General features: G+C 44.3%; 1 protein-coding gene across 3 annotated transcripts in view; it reads right to left on the bottom strand.

Annotated features, from left to right (window-relative positions):
- PSEN1 (presenilin 1) overlaps positions 1-12785 on the bottom strand; it is an 89724-nt gene extending 76939 nt beyond the window's left edge. Inside the window, exons 1-3 of one of the 3 annotated variants that reach the window (XM_012438206.2) lie at positions 12676-12785; positions 958-1039; positions 728-891 (exon numbers count right to left, since the gene is read on the bottom strand). In XM_012438206.2, the coding sequence (XP_012293629.1) occupies positions 728-814 (87 nt within the window). In that variant the 5' untranslated portion in view covers positions 815-891; positions 958-1039; positions 12676-12785. The remainder of the gene's footprint in view (positions 1-727; positions 892-957; positions 1040-12675) is intronic. The other 2 variants (XM_012438205.3, XM_012438207.3) reach the window with 2 other exon arrangements.
- Between the last annotated feature and the right edge of the window lie 4889 nt (positions 12786-17674).

The following is a 17674-nucleotide window of genomic DNA, read 5'->3' as shown; positions in this document are numbered from 1 at the left end:
CCGCCTCGGCCTCCCAAAGTGCTGGGATTACAGGCGTGAGCCACCGCGCCCGGCCATAATTTTGTATTTTTAGTAGAGACAGGGTTTCCCCATGTTGGCCAGGGTGGCCTCGAACTCTTGACCTCAGGTAATCCACCCATCTTGGCCTCCCAAAGTGCTGGGATTACAGGAGTGCACCACCGCACCTGGCCTCTGCTCTCACTTTATAATTATTAGCTAGTAGAGCTGCAGTCAGATTTAATGTTTGTGTATGTAGCTGGTGAAGTCTCTTTGTCCAACAGCACAGATTACACTCCTTTCCCGATTCCCTCCTTTGAACTCTTAGAACTTCTACACTTATCCTTGCATTGTACAATCATAATGAATATTTACTGAGCACTAACAGGAACTGTTAGGTACTGAATACAGTAAATAAAATGGACTCGGCCCATAGAAGAATAAGAGCAAGATAAGTAAAAAACAATGTGAACTATGAGGTGCTATAGACCTTGGAAAGCTGGACAAGGCTTCAGCTGAGGTGGTGATATGTGAGTTAGGTAGGAACTGTATCAACACCTATGTGTTAAACAGCCCTGTGTCCCCAGCAATCAGCTGCAGTTCAACAAATATATTATAAATTTGGTAAAGCAGAGAAAGCCTACTCAGCCCCCTCAGCATTTCTTGCAGGGAGGGGAGATGATAAGTGAATCCAGTCTGGCAAAGGCAGTTTCAGAGACTGACACTGTACCTGGCTACGTACAGTATTGCTCAGGTGGTTGTCCTCGGACATCTGTGCATTCTGGAAATAGGACAATGGCGCAGGTAACTCTGTCATTGGAGCAACCGTATAGAAATACTTTTTCACAGAAAACAAAGCCTCTTGAGGTTCTGAAAAGGGAAAGAAAAACAGAACTGTGTGCACTACAATTATATGGTTCTAAAAAACACTTTCATAGATTACATTAAGCAGAAACAAACCTTTCTTTCATGTGTTCTCCTCCAGGCCAAGCTGTCTGAGGACCTCAAAGGCTGTTGTCACTTGCAGGCTCTCAGATTAGGTCTGAAATAGGATTTTACCATGTCATCCATTGTTAGTTAAATCCTAGTAAATTCATTTAAAACAATCAAATACTTATAAGACCAATTTGTAAACCAGGAATGTATTAATTTTCCATGACCTTCAACTAACTGACAAATTTACTATAAGTTCAAGGTAGACCTCTTTAGCAGTAAGTAGAACCGCTTGAGACACCAAATATTTTCAACCACAAAGATACTGAATGACTTCAGATTTACAGCAAAGGGAGTGGAGTAATCTTAAGGAATGTTCTCCTCAACATTCCTTTTTCTGTGCTGACCAATTCAACCTAATCTTTATATTTTTGTAACATCATCTGTCTAGCACTTTTAATTTTGCAAAATTCTATAATCTCATCTTATCCTTATCACAATGCCCCAAGGCAGTGTGAACAGGTAAGATGCTTATTTTACAAAAGGAGAAGGGAATCGAGAGAAGTTCAGTGACTTGCTTAAGATGACACAACTGGGTAAACCTAGCAAGAACTGCAGACTCGGTCGGAGCGCAGTGGCTCACACCTGTAATCTCAGCACTTTGGGAGGCCGAGGCAGGCAGATCACTTGAGGTCAGGAGTTCTAGACCAGTCTAACATGGTGACACCCCGTCTCTACTAAAAATAGAAAAATTAGCCAGGTGTGGTGGCACACGCCTATAATTCCAGCTACTCAGGAGGCTGAGACAGGAGAAACGCTTGAACCCGGGAGGCGGAGGTTGTGGTGAGCCGAGATTGTGCCACTGCACTCCAGCCCGGGCAACAGAGGGAAACTCCGTCTCAAATAAAAAAAAAAGGGAGAGAGAATCGCAGACTTTGGACTCCCAGTCTCAGCCCTCTCCTTTGATCTTGGCACAGCCTTATTTACAGGGATGACTGGGTCTCTCAGAGTTCACCCTCCTGGGGGCCACATTCCCATTTGCCTGCCTATCTTAGTTTCCATCAGCCAATTCTTTATGATTTCAACTTTTCCTTTTCAGAGAAAGTCTCCAGAAATATAGAAGGGAAAAATCTGTACATACCTAATGCTGATTTACAGTATCTAAAACATTACCATACACACATTTACATAAAAAACATTTTCTCAATGTCCTATTTCATTTTCACTTTTAACATCAGGATCCTCTTTCCTCTAAATATTCTATTTCTTTTTTTTTTTTTTAAAGACGGGGTTTCACCATGTTGGTCAGGCTGGTCTTGAACTCCCGACCTCAGGTGATCCGCCCACCTTGGCCTCCAAAGTGCTTGGATTACAAGCGTGAGCCACCATGCCCGGTCCTATTTCTTTCCTTCTAATTATTTTTCGTCAAAAATGCATAAGGTAACTTTTCCTCTAGTAAAGGTATCAAGTTCAAAATAACCCTTAACTACCTATATTTGCTTTATTTATTTATTTATTTATTTATTTTGAGACGGAGTTTCGCTCTTGTTACCCAGGCTGGAGTGCAATGGCGCGATCTCGGCTCACCGCAACCTCCACCTCCTGGGTTCAGGCAATTCTCCTGCCTCAGCCTCCTGAGTAGCTGGGATTACAGGCACGCGCCACCATGCCCAGCTAATTTTTTGTATTTTTAGTAGAGACGGGGTTTCATCATGTTGACCAGGATGGTCTTGATCTCTTGACCTCGTGATCCACCCGCCTCGGCCTCCCAAAGTGATGGGATTACAGGCATGAGCCACCACGCCTGGCCTAACCACCTATATTTGTATCATTCAAATCATTACACACTTTTTTTTTTTTTTTTTTTGAGATGTAGTCTCGCACTGTTGCGTGGGCTGGAGTGCAATGGCGCAATCTTGGCTCACTGCAACCTCCACCTCCTGGGTTCAAGTGATTCTCCTGCCTCAGCCTCCCGAGTAGCTGGGACTACAGGCTGGAGCCACCATGCCCAGCTAATTTTTGTATTTTTAGTAGAGATGGGGTTTCACCATATTCGCCAGGATGGTATGGATCTCCTGACCTCATGATCCGCCCACCTCGGCCTCCCAAAGTGCTGCAATTACAGGCATGAGCCACTGCACCCAGCCATCATTACACATTTTAAGGTGATGTTCCACTTTATCCTACATGCTTTTTTATACCACGTCCATCTTTCTTCTCCCCTTACCTTCAGCCTATTGTCAGCTAGCATGAGATCAGCAAAATGCAAATTAACATTAATAAATTTTAAGCAAATTAATAAAATTTGCTTAAAAAATAAAGTGCTTGGCCGGGCGCGGTGGCTCATGCCGGTAATCCCAGCACTTTGGGAGGCTGAGACAGGTGGATCACGAGGTCAAGAGATTGAGACCATCCTGGTTAACATGGTGAAACCCCGTCTCTACGAAAAATACAAAAATTAGCTGGGCATGGTGGCGCACACCTGTAGTCCCAGCTACTCGGGAGGCTGAGGCAGAATTGCTTGAACCCAGGAGACGGAGGTTTCGGTGAGCTGAGATCACGCCATTACACTCCAGCCTGGGTAACAAGAGCGAAACTCCGTCTCAAAAAAAAGTAAATAAAAATAAAATAAAGTGCTTGAGGCTAAGGGTTGCAGATCAGTCTCTAGCCTCGGCAACACAGCAAGACACTATCTCTACAAAAAAATAAGGAATAATTAGCTGGTTGGCGGGGGGGGGGGGGGATGTATCTATAGTCTCAGCTGCTCAGGAGGCTGAGTGGGGAGGATTGCTTGAGTGTGGGAATTAGAGGCTGCAGTAAGCCAAGATGTTGCCACTTTACTCAGCCTGGGCAACAGAGTGAGACTCTGTTTCATCAAAAAAAAAAAAAAAAAAAAAAAAAAAAATTTTTTTTTAAACTAGAGTTTTGTAGGAATTTAACCTACATTTAGAGTTATTGATACCTTTATTCCTTTTTTTTTTTTTTGAGACAGTCTTGCCCTGTCGCCAAGGCTGGAGTGTAGTGGCACAATCTCACTCACTGTGACGTCCACCTCCTGGGTTCAAGCAATTCTTGTGCCTCAGTCCCCCAAGTAGCTGGGATTACAGGCATGTACCACCATGTCTGGCTAATTTTTGTATTTTTAGTAAAGACAGGGTTTCATCATGTTTGCCAGGCTGGTCTCAAACTCCTGACCTCAAGTGATCCACCTGCCTCAGCCTCCCAAAGTGCTAAGATTATAGGTGTGAGCCGCCCCTGTCATTTAATATGGACAAAATTAAGATTTCACAATACAGATGGTCCCTGATGACAGTTTAGTTTAAAATTTTTCAGCTTTAATATGATGCAAAAACAGTATGTATTCAGTAGAAACTGCACTTTTTGAGTATCCATACAAGATCACTTTCAGTGAAGTAGCTAAATTGTATAAGGCCAGGCGCAATGGCTCATGCCTGTAATCCCAGCACTGTGGGAGCTGAGAAGGGTGGATTACTTGAGGCCAGGAGTTCATGACCAGCCTGGCCAACATGGTGAAAACCTGTCTCTACTAAAAATACCAAAAAAAAAAATGAGCCGGACATAGGTGGTGGGCGCCTGTGGTTCCAGCTACTCAGGAGGCTGAGGTGGAAATATTGCTGGAGTTCGTGAAGTCAAGGCTGCAGTGAGCAGTGACTGTACCACTACACTCCAGCCTGAGTGACTGAGTGAGACCCTGTCTCAAAAAATAATAATAATATAATAAAAGTATACTCCATTATGAAAAAATCCTTAGAAGTCTCATATAATCCCTTAGAAACAAAACAAGTAAACAAGACAGTCTTAGCCAAATGAAATAAGCAAAAGAAAAGGCAACACAAACAAAAATAAAAGTTAAGTAGGCCAGGCATGGTGGCTCATGCCTGTAATCTCAGCCCTATGGGACACTGAGGCAGACAGATCACTTGAGGCCAGGAGTTTGAGACCAGCCTGGCCAACATGGTGAAACGCTATCTCTACTAAAAATACAAAAAAATTAGCTGGACATGGTGGCTCATGCCTATAATCCCAACTACTTGGGAGGCTGACACAGAAGAATCGCTTGAACCTGAGAGGCAGAGGTTGCAGTGAGCCAAGATCACGCCACTCCACTCCAGCCTGGGCAACAGAGCAAGACTCCATCTCAAAAAAATAAAATAAAATAAGACGCATGCAAATAAAATGTATTATACTTACAGGTTAAATATGAGAAGTCATTACCATGCACTAAACAAGATTAGCATAATTTATACAAATTTAGAAATATTAAATGATTATTCACTAAACAAGAAAGATACTGTCTACTTATATGTAAAACTTAGAGACAGATACTATTAAACTAAGATTTAATAAACTAATCTATTATGTTCATTTTATCCTTTTACAGATGAAAACAATTTGGCACACAGAAGTTAACTTGCTTAAGGTCACACCTGGCAAGTAAGGGGTTGAAATTCACAGAGTACACTACATTGCCTCTGTATAAAACTCCCTAAGTGGGCTGGGCGCAGTGGCTCACACTTGTAATTCCAGCAGTTTGGGAGGCCGAGGCAGGTGGATCACGAGGTCAGGAGTTCGAGACCAGCCTGACCAACATGGTGAAACCTTGTCTTTACTAAAAACACAAAAATTAGCCAGGCACGGTGGCGTGCACCTGTAATCCCAGCTACTCAGGAAGCTGAGGCAGGAGAATCACTTGAACCTGGGAAGCAAAGGTTGCAAGGTTGCAGTGAGCCGAGATCATGCCACTGCACTCCAGCCTAGGTGACAGAACAAGACTCTGTCTCTCAAAAAAAAAAAAAAAGAACCTCCATAACTGACCTATAGGAGTTTACAGCAATGAGGATTATGACATTTTGAATTGATTTTGATTACTAGTAAAACTATTACTTAGAAGTAAATGAGATCTTAAACTTCAAAAACTGCTCTAAGTATAAATTATAATCTGAATATCCTAGTATTTATGTTTTTTTAAAAAAGGATAAGCTATAATGCAAATCTTTTTTTTTATTTAAGAGACAAAGTCTCACTCTGTCACCCAGGCTGCCAGGCTGCAGTACAGTGGCAATCATAGCTCACTGTAACCTCAAACTCCTGGCCTCAATCAATCCTCCCCCATCAGCCTACCAAACAGATGGGGCTACACGGCTGGCTACTTTTTTATTTATTTTAGAGAAAGGCTCATGCTATGTGGCCCAGGCTGGTCTTGAACTCCCGCCCTCAAGCAATTTTACCACTTCAGCCTCCTGAGTAGTTAGGATTACAGGCCTGAGCCACTGTAGCCAATGGTCATTTTAACAGAAGCAGTTTCCATTTTTACTCTATGCTAATAGGATTTGTTCAGTTATTATAAGAAACTATACAAGCTGATACAAAATGGGCATACTGGAGCTTTCTCAGACAAATCCTGTAAAAATCATCAATAATATAACAGTCACTTTAGCATTTTCTAATACTATCTTCAAAGTTCTTTTCACATCTAGTCTTCCATTTGAGTCTTAAAGAAACCTCATGAGGAAAGGAATCTGTACTGACATGTAAAAAACCTCAGGAAAGGTGAAAGATTTTGCCTACACAGAGTTACAGAGCGATGGTACAAAATGCCACTTCCAGAATTCAAGTCTTCTGATGCCCAACCCAGGTCTTCTCCAGTTCACCCAGAGAAATCTTGTGCCTCCCTTGATGCTTCCAAAGATCACAATGCTACAAGGTAAGCCTCCCTGGGAAAGCTGCTCTTTACATGAGGCACAGTAGGAAGCGGAGGCAGGCAACAGGGCTACGTCTTCAGTCATGCCTGGTGAACAAACAAGCTCTACTGGTACAAAGAAAGGGGCAGGCAAAGCTAAATTTGATTTTGGTCCAGTAACAGCTGAAAACAATTGATGACTGCATGAAGGTCAATGATCCCACTGTTCAGGCAGCGTGGCAAATGACACTAGAAGACTTTTTAACATTCTTCGCTGTGAACATTCTCAGCCGTGTCAACAACAACAAAAAACAGTTACTAGGAACTGAGGATCTTTCAGGGGACCTGAATTGAGGAGCAGGTGGGAGTAGAGACAGAACCTACTTTGGTGTTTTTGCTCTCTGATCACCAGCTGAAAACCGACAAAGCACAATACTTGAATTCATTGACATCCATTTCCTTAATCTCAAGACACTTGCTCAATCAGACAAAAGGAAAAAGAAATCCTTCTCTGATGGGAAACTAGAATTTATCTATTATATACGAAGAAATTAAGAAAGCCCCAAGAGAACTATAAATAATCTCAAAGCGACCGGGCGCAGTGGCTCACGCCTATAATCCCAGCACTTTGGGAGGCCAAGGTGGGTGGATCACGAGGTCAAGAGATCGAGACCATCCTGGTCAACATGGTGAAACCCCGTCTCTACTAAAAATACAAAAAATTAGCTGGGCACAGTGGCGCACGCCTGTAATCCCAGCTACTCGGGAGGCTGAGGCAGGAGAATTGCCTGAACCCAGGAGGCGGAGGTTGCAGTGAGCCGAGATCACACCATTGCACTCCAGCCTGGGTAACAAGAGCGAAACTCCGTCTCTAAATAAATAAATAAATAAATAATCTCAAAGCTCAGATGTGCTGAAAAGAAGTCTGTCTAAGCAGAAAACCTTCTACCCATCAGCACTTCAGAAATTATCACAAGAGCAATGTTTAGAACCTCTAAATAAGTTTATTAAAAATCTCATGGCTGGGCATGGTGGCCCACACCTGTAATCCCAGCACTATAGGAGGCCGAGGTGGGTAGATCATGAGGTCAGGAGTTTGAGACCAGCCTGGCCAACATGGTGAAACCCTGTCTCTACTAAAAATACAAAACTTAGCTGAGTGTGGTGGTGGGCGCCAGTAATCCCAGCTACTTGGGAGGCTGAGGCAGAGAATTGCTTGAACCTGGGAGGCGGAGGTTGCGGTGAGCAGAGATCGAGTCACTGCATTCCAGCCTGGGCTAGAGAGAGAGACTCAGTCTCAAAAAAAAAAAAAAAAAAATCTCATTCAAGAAACTACCAACAGAAAAGTATCAATACATTTTTTCTCTTACTACATCCTAGTGTAACAACTAAACCTCAAAATCCTACAGAACAGTTACTTAATTATTGATACAATCTCGTTTTTCACTCAGACATAAATGTAAGTAAAATTTGTACTGTAGAAAAACATCTTCAGGAGACTTTTAACCATGATCTCTAGCACAAATGGCTTGTGGCTTGTTTTAATGTCTCTAAGCTACTTGACTAGTTTCTCTTTCACTTAGAAACTGCTACAAGTACTTTCTGCTGAATCTGCATTGCGATGCTAAGTTTTCAAGTATCAAATGAGCTTACGATTTATTCTTTATTTTACAAAAGTATTTAATCAGGCTTAGTGTTATTTGGAAAGCTCCTCCCTGGACAGGCAGCCCAAGTTCTGATTTTATGAATGGGCTGGAAAAGCCTCTACTTAAGTTTTTAAAGGTAAATGTAACCAAACTCTAAACTGGAACCTATAATTGAAATCATTATTTTTGAGACATAGTTTCGATCATCGCCCAGGCTGGAGTGCAATGGCCTGATCATGCCTCACTGCAACCTCCACCTCCCAGGTTCAAGTGATTCTCCTGCCTCAGCCTTCTGAATAGCTAAGATTACAGACGCCCACCACCATGCCCAGCTAATTTTTGCATTTTTGGTAAAGACCGGCTTCACCATGTTGGCCAGGCTGGTCTCAAACTCCTGACCTCAGGTGATCCACTCGCCTTGGCTGGGATTACAGGGGTGAGCCACTGTGCCCGGCCTATAATTAAAATTAATTAAAAAATGTTTTTAAACTAATTTAAAACTTTAGGAATGCATCCTCAAAAGACTCCTCTGGTTTTTGAGAGACTAGGAGCAAATCATTTCTCCAGCCCTATAAAAGGCTTTGGGAACGCAGCAGACGCTAAAAAGAGCAAGGGTAGTGATACATCCCATTTGGTGATTTTTTTTTTTCCTCCTTCCATCCCACTCCACCTCTGTTAACCATCTGTGGTAGATTAGATTATTATTCAGCAAATATTCACTCCCTCCTCCAGCCTGGCCAAGGGAGGAATACACCACTCTTCAGTGATGTTACAAGCTTGGCTCTGTAGTTTGTTTGGCTGCATGGTGGTTGCAGTCTACTACCCACTCCTAAGTCTTTGGTCATTATCATATGACTTGCTTTGGTCAATGCAATCTTAGCAGATGTGACATAAACAGACACTTAAACTATGCTTGTGCAATTGGCCTTGCCTTCTTGTACTTCTGCTGCTGCCTTGAGAAAAGCTTACCGTGGAGAGCCACTGCCCCTTCAGCCTGGGCCCCAGAATAAGACATACAAATAAGAACTGCCCCCATTGATCCACAGACCTACACCTTGAAGCAGAAACTTGAGAATACACGCTCTGAGCCACTGAGTTTGGAGGAGGTCTGTAGAGTTACTATAGCAACTTGTTTTTAAATGGTTATGTTGGCTCAGAAAATGCAATAAAAACGAACAAAGACTGAGAATGCAAGTCCAGAATCTCTTATCTGTAACTCTTAGGACTAAATGTGTTTAGAATTCAGATTTTTTTTGGCTTTTGTAAAGGTACTATGCAAATACCAGATGTTACATAATGCCCCTACATCATAGAAGCAGAAAAGCACATTATTAAACTATAGTGAAATAAATGAATAGTTTTAAATCACATTAAAAAAAAGAAAATAAAGACTATAACTAGGCCAGATTTTGCTGTCAAATTAGTTATGAAAAACCTTTTGGTTTTCGTGAGTTTTTGGACTTCAGAACTACAGATATGAGACTATGATGCTACAAACCTTTGTATAATTATAAAAAATCTTTCCCAATAAGTTATTTAATTTCAATAACTCTGTAAGGGAGGAATGATTACCCAAAATCATTTTCTAAAATTCTCTGTGGAAATAGAATACAACTAATTTTTAATGAAAAAATGATTATTTACATCTAATTAATTTGTAAATCACTGGTTATATTTAGCATTGCCTGCAGTCTGTCTTTTGCTTTGATCAACTTAAGAACTATACAAGGCATTGCGAAAAGCAAACACTAGTATCTTTTTTCTCACTCTCTCACCCAAGCAGGAGTATTAATATCTTTAATCAACACTTACTGGGTTTCTTCTATATAACCACACACTGTGATGGGGTTGGGAATTCTACTGAATCAGATATTGCTTCTATTTACTTTAGGAGCTTACTATCTAGAGGGCAAGACAAGTAAATTTTTATACTTACTGGTTAGATGTTGAAATAAAAATGTTAGGTATATTGTGTTAAAATAAATTATTTACATTGGTTTCACCTGTTTTACTTTTTTCCCCCTCCTGATGGAGTCTCGCTCAGTCACCCAGTCTGGAGTGCAGTTGGCATGTTCCCTGCTCACTGCAACCTCCACCTCTCGGGTTCAAGCAATTCTCCTGCCTCAGTCTCCTGAGTAGCTGGGGCTACAGGCACACGCCACCACACCTAGCTAATTTTTGTATTTTTAGCAGAGATGGGTTTTCGCCATATTAGCCAGGCTGGTCTCGAACTCCTGACCTCAGGTGGTCAACCTGCCTTAGCCTCCCAAAGTGCAGGCAGATTACAAGTGTGAGCCACGGCGCCCAGCCTCTTTTTACCATTAAAGATGTGTTTATGGCAGGGCACGGTGGATCGTGCCTGTATCCCACCACTCTGGGAGGCCAAGGCAGGAGGATGACTTGAGTCCAGGAGTTTTTTTGTTTGTTTGTTTGTTTGTTTGTTTTGAGACGGAGTTTCGCTCATGTTACCCAGGCTGGAGTGCAATGGCGCGATCTCAGCTCACCGCAACCTCCGCCTCCTGGGTTCAGGCAATTCTCCTGCCTCAGCCTCCTGAGTAGCTGGGACTACAGGCACGCGCCACCATGCCCAGCTAATTTTTTTGTATTTTTAGTAGAGACAGGGTTTCACCATGTTGACCAGGATGGTCTCGATCTCTTGACCTCGTGATCCACCTGCCTCGGCCTCCCAAAGTGCTGGGATTACAGGCGTGAGCCACCGCGCCCTGCGATCGAGTCCAGGAGTTTAAGACCAGCCTGGGCAACATAGCGAGGCTCCCGTCTCTAAATAACATGTTTATTACAAAACCTAAAACAGGGATAATCTCCTTGTGGTTCTCCCAAAGTGCACGCTAATAAATCGGTATGCCTTTTCTCCAAAAGAAAAAAAAAATTTTTTTTTTTTTTTTTTTTTTGACAGTCTCTCACTCTGTTGCCCAGGCTGGAGTGCAGTCGCCCGATCTTGGCTTGCCGCAACTTCCTCCTCCTGGGTTCAAACGATTCTCCTGCCTCAGTCTCCCTCGGGAGCAGCTGGGACTACAGGCGTGCGCTACCACGCCCAGCTAATTTTTTGTAGAGACGGGGTTTCGTCATGTTGACCAGGCTGGTCTCGAACTCCTGAGCTCAAGGATCCGCACGCCTCGGCCTCCCAAAGTGCTGGGATTACAAGCGTGAGCCACCGTGCCCGGCCTCACATTATATTTCTATTGGCTAGTGTTGCTCTAAATCTTCGGTTCCTTCCGCTACACCAGACCTAACACTCAAAATCCCTGCCACCCTTTTCCTGAAGCTTCCCTCCATCCCTTCCTCAGCTCTGGTGACCCTGCACTGTGGTGGTTCTTCAACCACACTCATTCTCCTCAGCTGGCTCCTTGCTCTTCTTCCACCCCCTCGTAACAAGTGTTCCTAAGTGTCTGCCTTGGCCTCCTCTTCCCCTTCCTAACGTTAGACTTCTCCTTCACTGCTCCAACATCAACTGGAAATCGATGGAATTGACTCGTGTTTACAGCTCCAGTCCTGTTCATAGGACATTTTCACCTGCTGGCACGTCCAAAGTGACACTTTCAAACCACTTCTCGCCCTCCTCTCTAAACCAGTTCTTTCCTCCTAACTTCCTTATTTCTGAGAAAGTCTCTGTCATGTTCTAAACTGAAAACCTCCTAATCAACTTTACACTTTATTCCCTGATCCTCAATTGGTTGCCAGGTCCCGTTTGTGTTTCTTCCAAGCCTCTGCCACCACCGCAGATCGAACTCTAATCAATCTCACCTGAGTTATGGAAAAGCCACCTCAATTATCTCACCCATCCCAGCCGTCACTACAGATTAATGTGCCTAAAGCAGAGCTGACCACACAATGAGAAGAATCTGAGAGGGAAGTCCCAGCAAACACAAGAGGCACCGGACACGCATGCCTGGAGACAGTCCCGACCAAGGAGAAAGCATTAGACCCCGTTTTCCGCCTCGAATGAAAGGCGTGCGGACTTCGCCCTGAGTGCCCGTCGCCCCTGGACAAGGACACACCCGGGGCGTGAGGCGCGGAGTTTCACCAGTTGCTCAAGCAGACCCAGCCCAAGACGCTTCCTCTTTCTCCGGCTCCACTCCTGTCCAGACGGCTAATCCCGGCCCAAGGCACCTGCGCCCTGAGACGTCTTTCAGCAAACAGCGTTTCCGCACCAAGGCTCCGCGGAATCTCTCTCCACCCCGCCGCGCCCGAAGCCCGAGAAACGGGCCGCCCCTCCCGGATTCCCATACGGGGTTCCCCGGCCCACGCGGCCGCACCCCGCCCCTCAACCGTCAGGACACCGGCTCCGCGGCCCGCCGGCGACAAAGGGCCGGGCCCTGCCTGCGGCCGCCCGTGTCCACGGCGCCTTCCTCTCTCCCCGGACTCCCCATCACGCACACACGCTTCCTTGCCGCCGCCGCCGCCGCTGCCGCCACCGCCGCTCGCAGTTCAGGCTCCTTCCCGACCAGCCGCTGTTTTGTTTCCGATGTGAAACGGCGGACCCCGGAGCTGCCTGTTCCAGGCCCCGCCCGAAAGCCCTCACCGGTGTCGTCATTTCCGGCTGTGGCGTCGTTGGCGGCGGGCCCACGGGGAGGGGAGGGGCCAGGAGGAAGTGGGCGGAGCCTCCGGCGAGGAGCCACAATTGCGGGAAGGACCCAGCTCTCCACCTGGCCTTTCCCACCTGGCGGAATCCGCTCGGGGTGCTGGCGTGGGTTATCGGGGTTCTGAGGCTGCTCTTGAGCTGAGAATGAAAGCCCATATATAAATTGGGCCCAGCGTGTGCTTCTCCCGGCATAGAAGCGATGGCCATCCTAAATTTAACACCTGTCATTTCTGTAGGGTACCTATTTGTACAGTTTCTCAAAATGCGAATCAGCTGCCTCACAATCAAGAGGATGCTGTTAAAATTGCAAATATCTCTGCCCTCTCCTACCAACCAATGAATCAAAACTTCTGGTGGGTGGTGAGAACCTGAGAAACTGCATTTTAAACATTCTCCGTGATTCTTGAACTTCAACTTTGACAACCAGTCTTTCTAGGTGGCAAGCTAGCTGAGAGCAGAAAATGTGTCTGGTTTGCTGGGTCACTTGATTTTTGCATCTGCCAGCTCTTCGTCCAGTTTTGGTAAAGACAGAACCAACATCTAATTCATCAGGCAGCATACCACAGTCATACATATATATCCGAAAGCTAAAACTAAAACACGAATACTACCATATTAAACCAAGGTGAACGGAGAAATGTCAAACACTGGTATTCAAAAAACCAAAAGTAGGCTGGGCGCGGTGGTTCACGCCTGTAATCCCAGCACTAGGGGAGGCCGAGGTGGGTGGATCACGAGATTAGGAGTTCGAGACCAGCCTGGCCAGCATGGTGAAACCCCCTTTCTACTAAAAATACAAAAATTAACCAGGCATGGTGGTGCGTGCCTGTAATTCCAGATGCTTGGGAGGCTGAGGTAGGAGAATTGCGCTTCACCCCAGGAGGTGGAGGTTGAAGTTAGCCGAGATCGTGCATCACTGCACTCCAGCCTGGGTGACACAGAGAGATTCTGTCTCTAAAAAAAAAATAAAATAAAAAAATAAAAAATGAGGCCTGGTGTGGTGGCTCAAACCTGCAATCCCAGCACTTTGGGAGGCTGAGGCAGTTTGGATCACCTGAGGTTAGGAGCTCGAGACCAGCCTGACCAACATGGAGAAACCCCATCTTTGCTAAAATAACAAAATTAACCAGGCGTGGTGACACACACCTGTAATCTCAGCTACTTGAGAAGCTGAGGCTGGAGAACCCGGGAAGCAGAAGTTGCAGTGAGCTGAGATCGTGCCATTGCACTCTAGCCTGGGCAACAAGAGCAAAACAAATGGTACACGGTATCTGGGTAAATTACATTTTTCTAAAGTTTATTTTAAAACCCACCCCCAAGCTATCCCTTCACATTCCTATCAAATCGATCTCCAATCCCTCCTCCCCTCACCCACTACCAATCCTGCTCAAAAACATCAGATTCTAAAACATTTTACACACAAAAGCCCCATATTTAAGAACAAAGTAACACTTTTCCATTAGCAAGGGGAAAGATAAATTATGGGGGAACTTTTAAGGAAAAAAGATGTTTTTAAAATTCTTTTTTTTTTTTTTGCGACGGAGTTTCGCTCTCGTTACCCAGGCTGGAGTGCAATGGCTCTATCTCGGCTCACCGCAACCTCCGCCTCCTGGGTTCAGGCAATTCTCCTGCCTCAGCCTCCTGAGTAGCTGGGATTACAGGCACGTGCCACCATGCCCAGCTAATTTTTTGTATTTTCAGTAGAGACGGGGTTTCACCATGTTGACCAAGATGGTCTCGATCTCTTGACCTCGTGATCCACCCGCCTCGGCCTCCCAAAGTGCTGGGATTACAGGCTTGAGCCACCGCGCCCGGCTTAAAATTCTTAAGTCACACCTGTAATACCAGCATTTTGGGAGGCCAAGGCAGGCAGATTACCTGAGGTCGGGAGTTCGAGACCAGCCTGACCAACATGGAGAAACCCTGTCTCTACTCAAAATACAAAATTAAAGGGCACGATGGTGGCTGTTTGTAATCCCAGCAACTCAGGAGGTTGAAGCAGGAGAGTCGCTTGAACCTGGAGGCAAAGTTTGCAGTGAGCCAAGATCATGCCATTGCACTCCAGCCTGGACAACAAGAGCAAAACTCTGTCTCAAAAAATTAATAAATAAATAAAATTCTTCACCTCTCCCACTTTAACGTAAAGAGTAGGGATTTTAATTTGTTCATTTACATTTTACAAGTGCTGAAAACAGTACCCAATACTTTCTTGTTCAATATTGAACAAGCTAAAACCCATCTATTTGTGAACTACTTCAATCTGATTGCCAATATTAGTAGGATGTCTTAAAATGCTGGTGAACTATTCTTAGAAACAATCTGCAAAAATTCTGTGCAAAGATATTCATGGAATATTATATAGCAAGGGAAACTAAATGTGGTACAATAAATTATGGTTCACCCACCTCACAGAATGTCATCAAAATTATTCATCAATGGCTGGGTGTGGTGGCTGATGCCTGTAATCCCTGTACTTTGGGAGGCCAATGCAGGAGAATCACTTGAGGTCAGAAGTTCAAGACTGGCCTGGACACATGGTGAAACCCCATCTCTATTAAAAATCCAAAAATTAGCCTGGCATGGTGGCACGGGCCTGTAATCCCAGCTACTCGGGTGGCTGAGGCTTGAACCTGGGAAGCAGAGGTTCTAGTAAGCCGAGATTGCACCACTACACTCCAGCCTGGGAGACAGAGTGAGACTCTGTCTCAAAAAAAAAAAAAAAAAAAAAGAAGAAAGAAAAAATCCTGCCAAAAAAAGGCAGTAAGATTTTTAAAAAGAGCAAACCCTAACTTTGAATAACCAGCCTTGAAATAATTTTCTTCTCATTCTTCTTATTTCCTACATCTTTTAAAAATTTTTGTTGGCCGGGTGCAGTGGCTCACGCCTGTAATCCTAGCACTTTGGGAGGCCGAGGTGGGTGGATCACCTGAGGTCAGGAGTTCAAGACCAGCCTGGCCGTCATGGTGAAACCCCATCTTCAATAAAATAAAATTAAAAAAAAAATTTGTTACTATTTTTAGAGACAAGGTCTCGCTCTGTTGCCCGGTCTGGAGAGTACTGGCACAATCATACAGCTCACCACAGCTTTGAGTTCCTTGCCTCCAGTGATCCTCCTGCCTCAGCCTCCCAAGTAGCTAGGACTATAGACACGTGCCACCTTGGCTGGCCTTTTTTTTTTTTTTTTTTGGTAGACACAAGGTCCTGATATGTTGCCCAGTTTACCTTCACCTTTTTATAAAAGTGAACACCCAGGTGTGCAAAGGAAAAGCCAGCAAAACACTGGGAAAAACAGACTACGGGAACAAGGCAAAAGTGATATCCTAGACACCAAGTGTTAAATATAGTGAACCCCAAGTTTCTCTTCAAAGAATCAGTATGTCAGTATGTTCAGCTCTCTTATTCTTTCATTCTCTATTTTAAAGTTTAACTTCCTTGTAGTTTCAGTAAACCACCTTTTCCATCAGTTCTAATCAGTGGTTCACATCTGTTCCCCCAGTCCCCTGGCCGGTCCCGACTCATCTGGGTCAGCTGCTCCAGTCACCTGCTCTGACCTGCCCATAATCATCCTTCCTGCCAAACTACCCACCCTGCTACTCCGGCTTATACCCTTGCTCCCTTTAAAATAACCAATTGGAATTATACAAGACTATGCAGTCTAACCCTAGCCAATGGGAAAAAAAAACAGCAGTAGGGGCGACCTCCATCAGGCATAAGTACCCCTTCCCTTGCTTGTCCAGGTTGTTCCACCTGTGAACCATACCCTTCTATAGAAGTAAATTGCCTTGCTGGGGAAATTTATATTCCAGTGCTACTTCTTTTGTGGCATTGAAAATTCTAAAGTTACGAGCCCCAAGACAGGAAATGTACATGGCACTAAAAGATAAACTAGAGCATAGCCTTTGTGAACTCCCAAAATTTGAGGTGGGTCTCAGTTAATTTAGAGTTTATTTTGCCAAGATAGAGGACACGCGCCCATGATACAGCCTCAGGAAGTCTTGACATGTGCCCAAGGTGGTCGGAGCACAGCTTAGTTTTATACATTTAGGGAAACTTGAGACATCAATCAATATATGTAAGAAGTACATTGGTTCGGTCTGGAAAAGCAGGACAAGCTAAGGCAGGAAGACTCTGGAAGCTGGAAGGGAGCTTCCAGGTCACACATAGGTGAGAGATGAAGGTTACATTCTTTGGAGTTTCTGATTAGCCTTTGGAAGACAGGCAATCAGATATGCATCTATGTCAGTGGGCAGAGGAGTGACTTTGAATAGAATGGGAGGCAGGTTGGCCCTAAGCAGTTCCCACCTAGACTTTTCCCTTTAGCTTGGTGATTTGGGGTCCCCCAAGATTTATTTTCCTTTCACACCTCTTACATTCTCACACAGGCTGTCACCAGCTATCAGAGGAATGGTGAGCTACAAACTAGAATAGTTTGAGTGAAACTCAAGAAATTTGGAGGGCACATATAAAATACTATTTCTGGAATCTTGATAGTATAGTGGAAGGAGATAGGATCTAAGATAAATTTTTTGTTTTGTTCCTCCAAACATGTTCCAGACCCAGGGAGGAAGCAAATAATGGAAATACCTGAGGAAGATTCAAGAAACTAGAATGTAGTTAGAAAACTGCCACTGGGGAGAGGGTCTTCTAGATTGAGATGCATGGAATACATTTGCTTATGAAAACATGTATAAGATGGATTTTGTCATAAACTGGAGAGAATGTGCCTAATAACTATTTTTTGTTAAAAAAAAAAAAAAAGAGGAAAAAAGATTATTTGCCAGGCACCAGTGGCTC

The sequence above is a fragment of the Aotus nancymaae genome, unplaced genomic scaffold (assembly GCF_030222135.1).
Source record: "Aotus nancymaae isolate 86718 unplaced genomic scaffold, 86718_ANA_hifiasm-v0.15.2.pri h1tg000011l, whole genome shotgun sequence".
In the NCBI taxonomy this organism is placed as follows: domain Eukaryota; kingdom Metazoa; phylum Chordata; class Mammalia; order Primates; family Aotidae; genus Aotus; species Aotus nancymaae.
The sequence above is the reverse complement of the archived record's forward strand: the minus strand, read 5'-3'. Positions and strand labels throughout refer to the sequence as shown.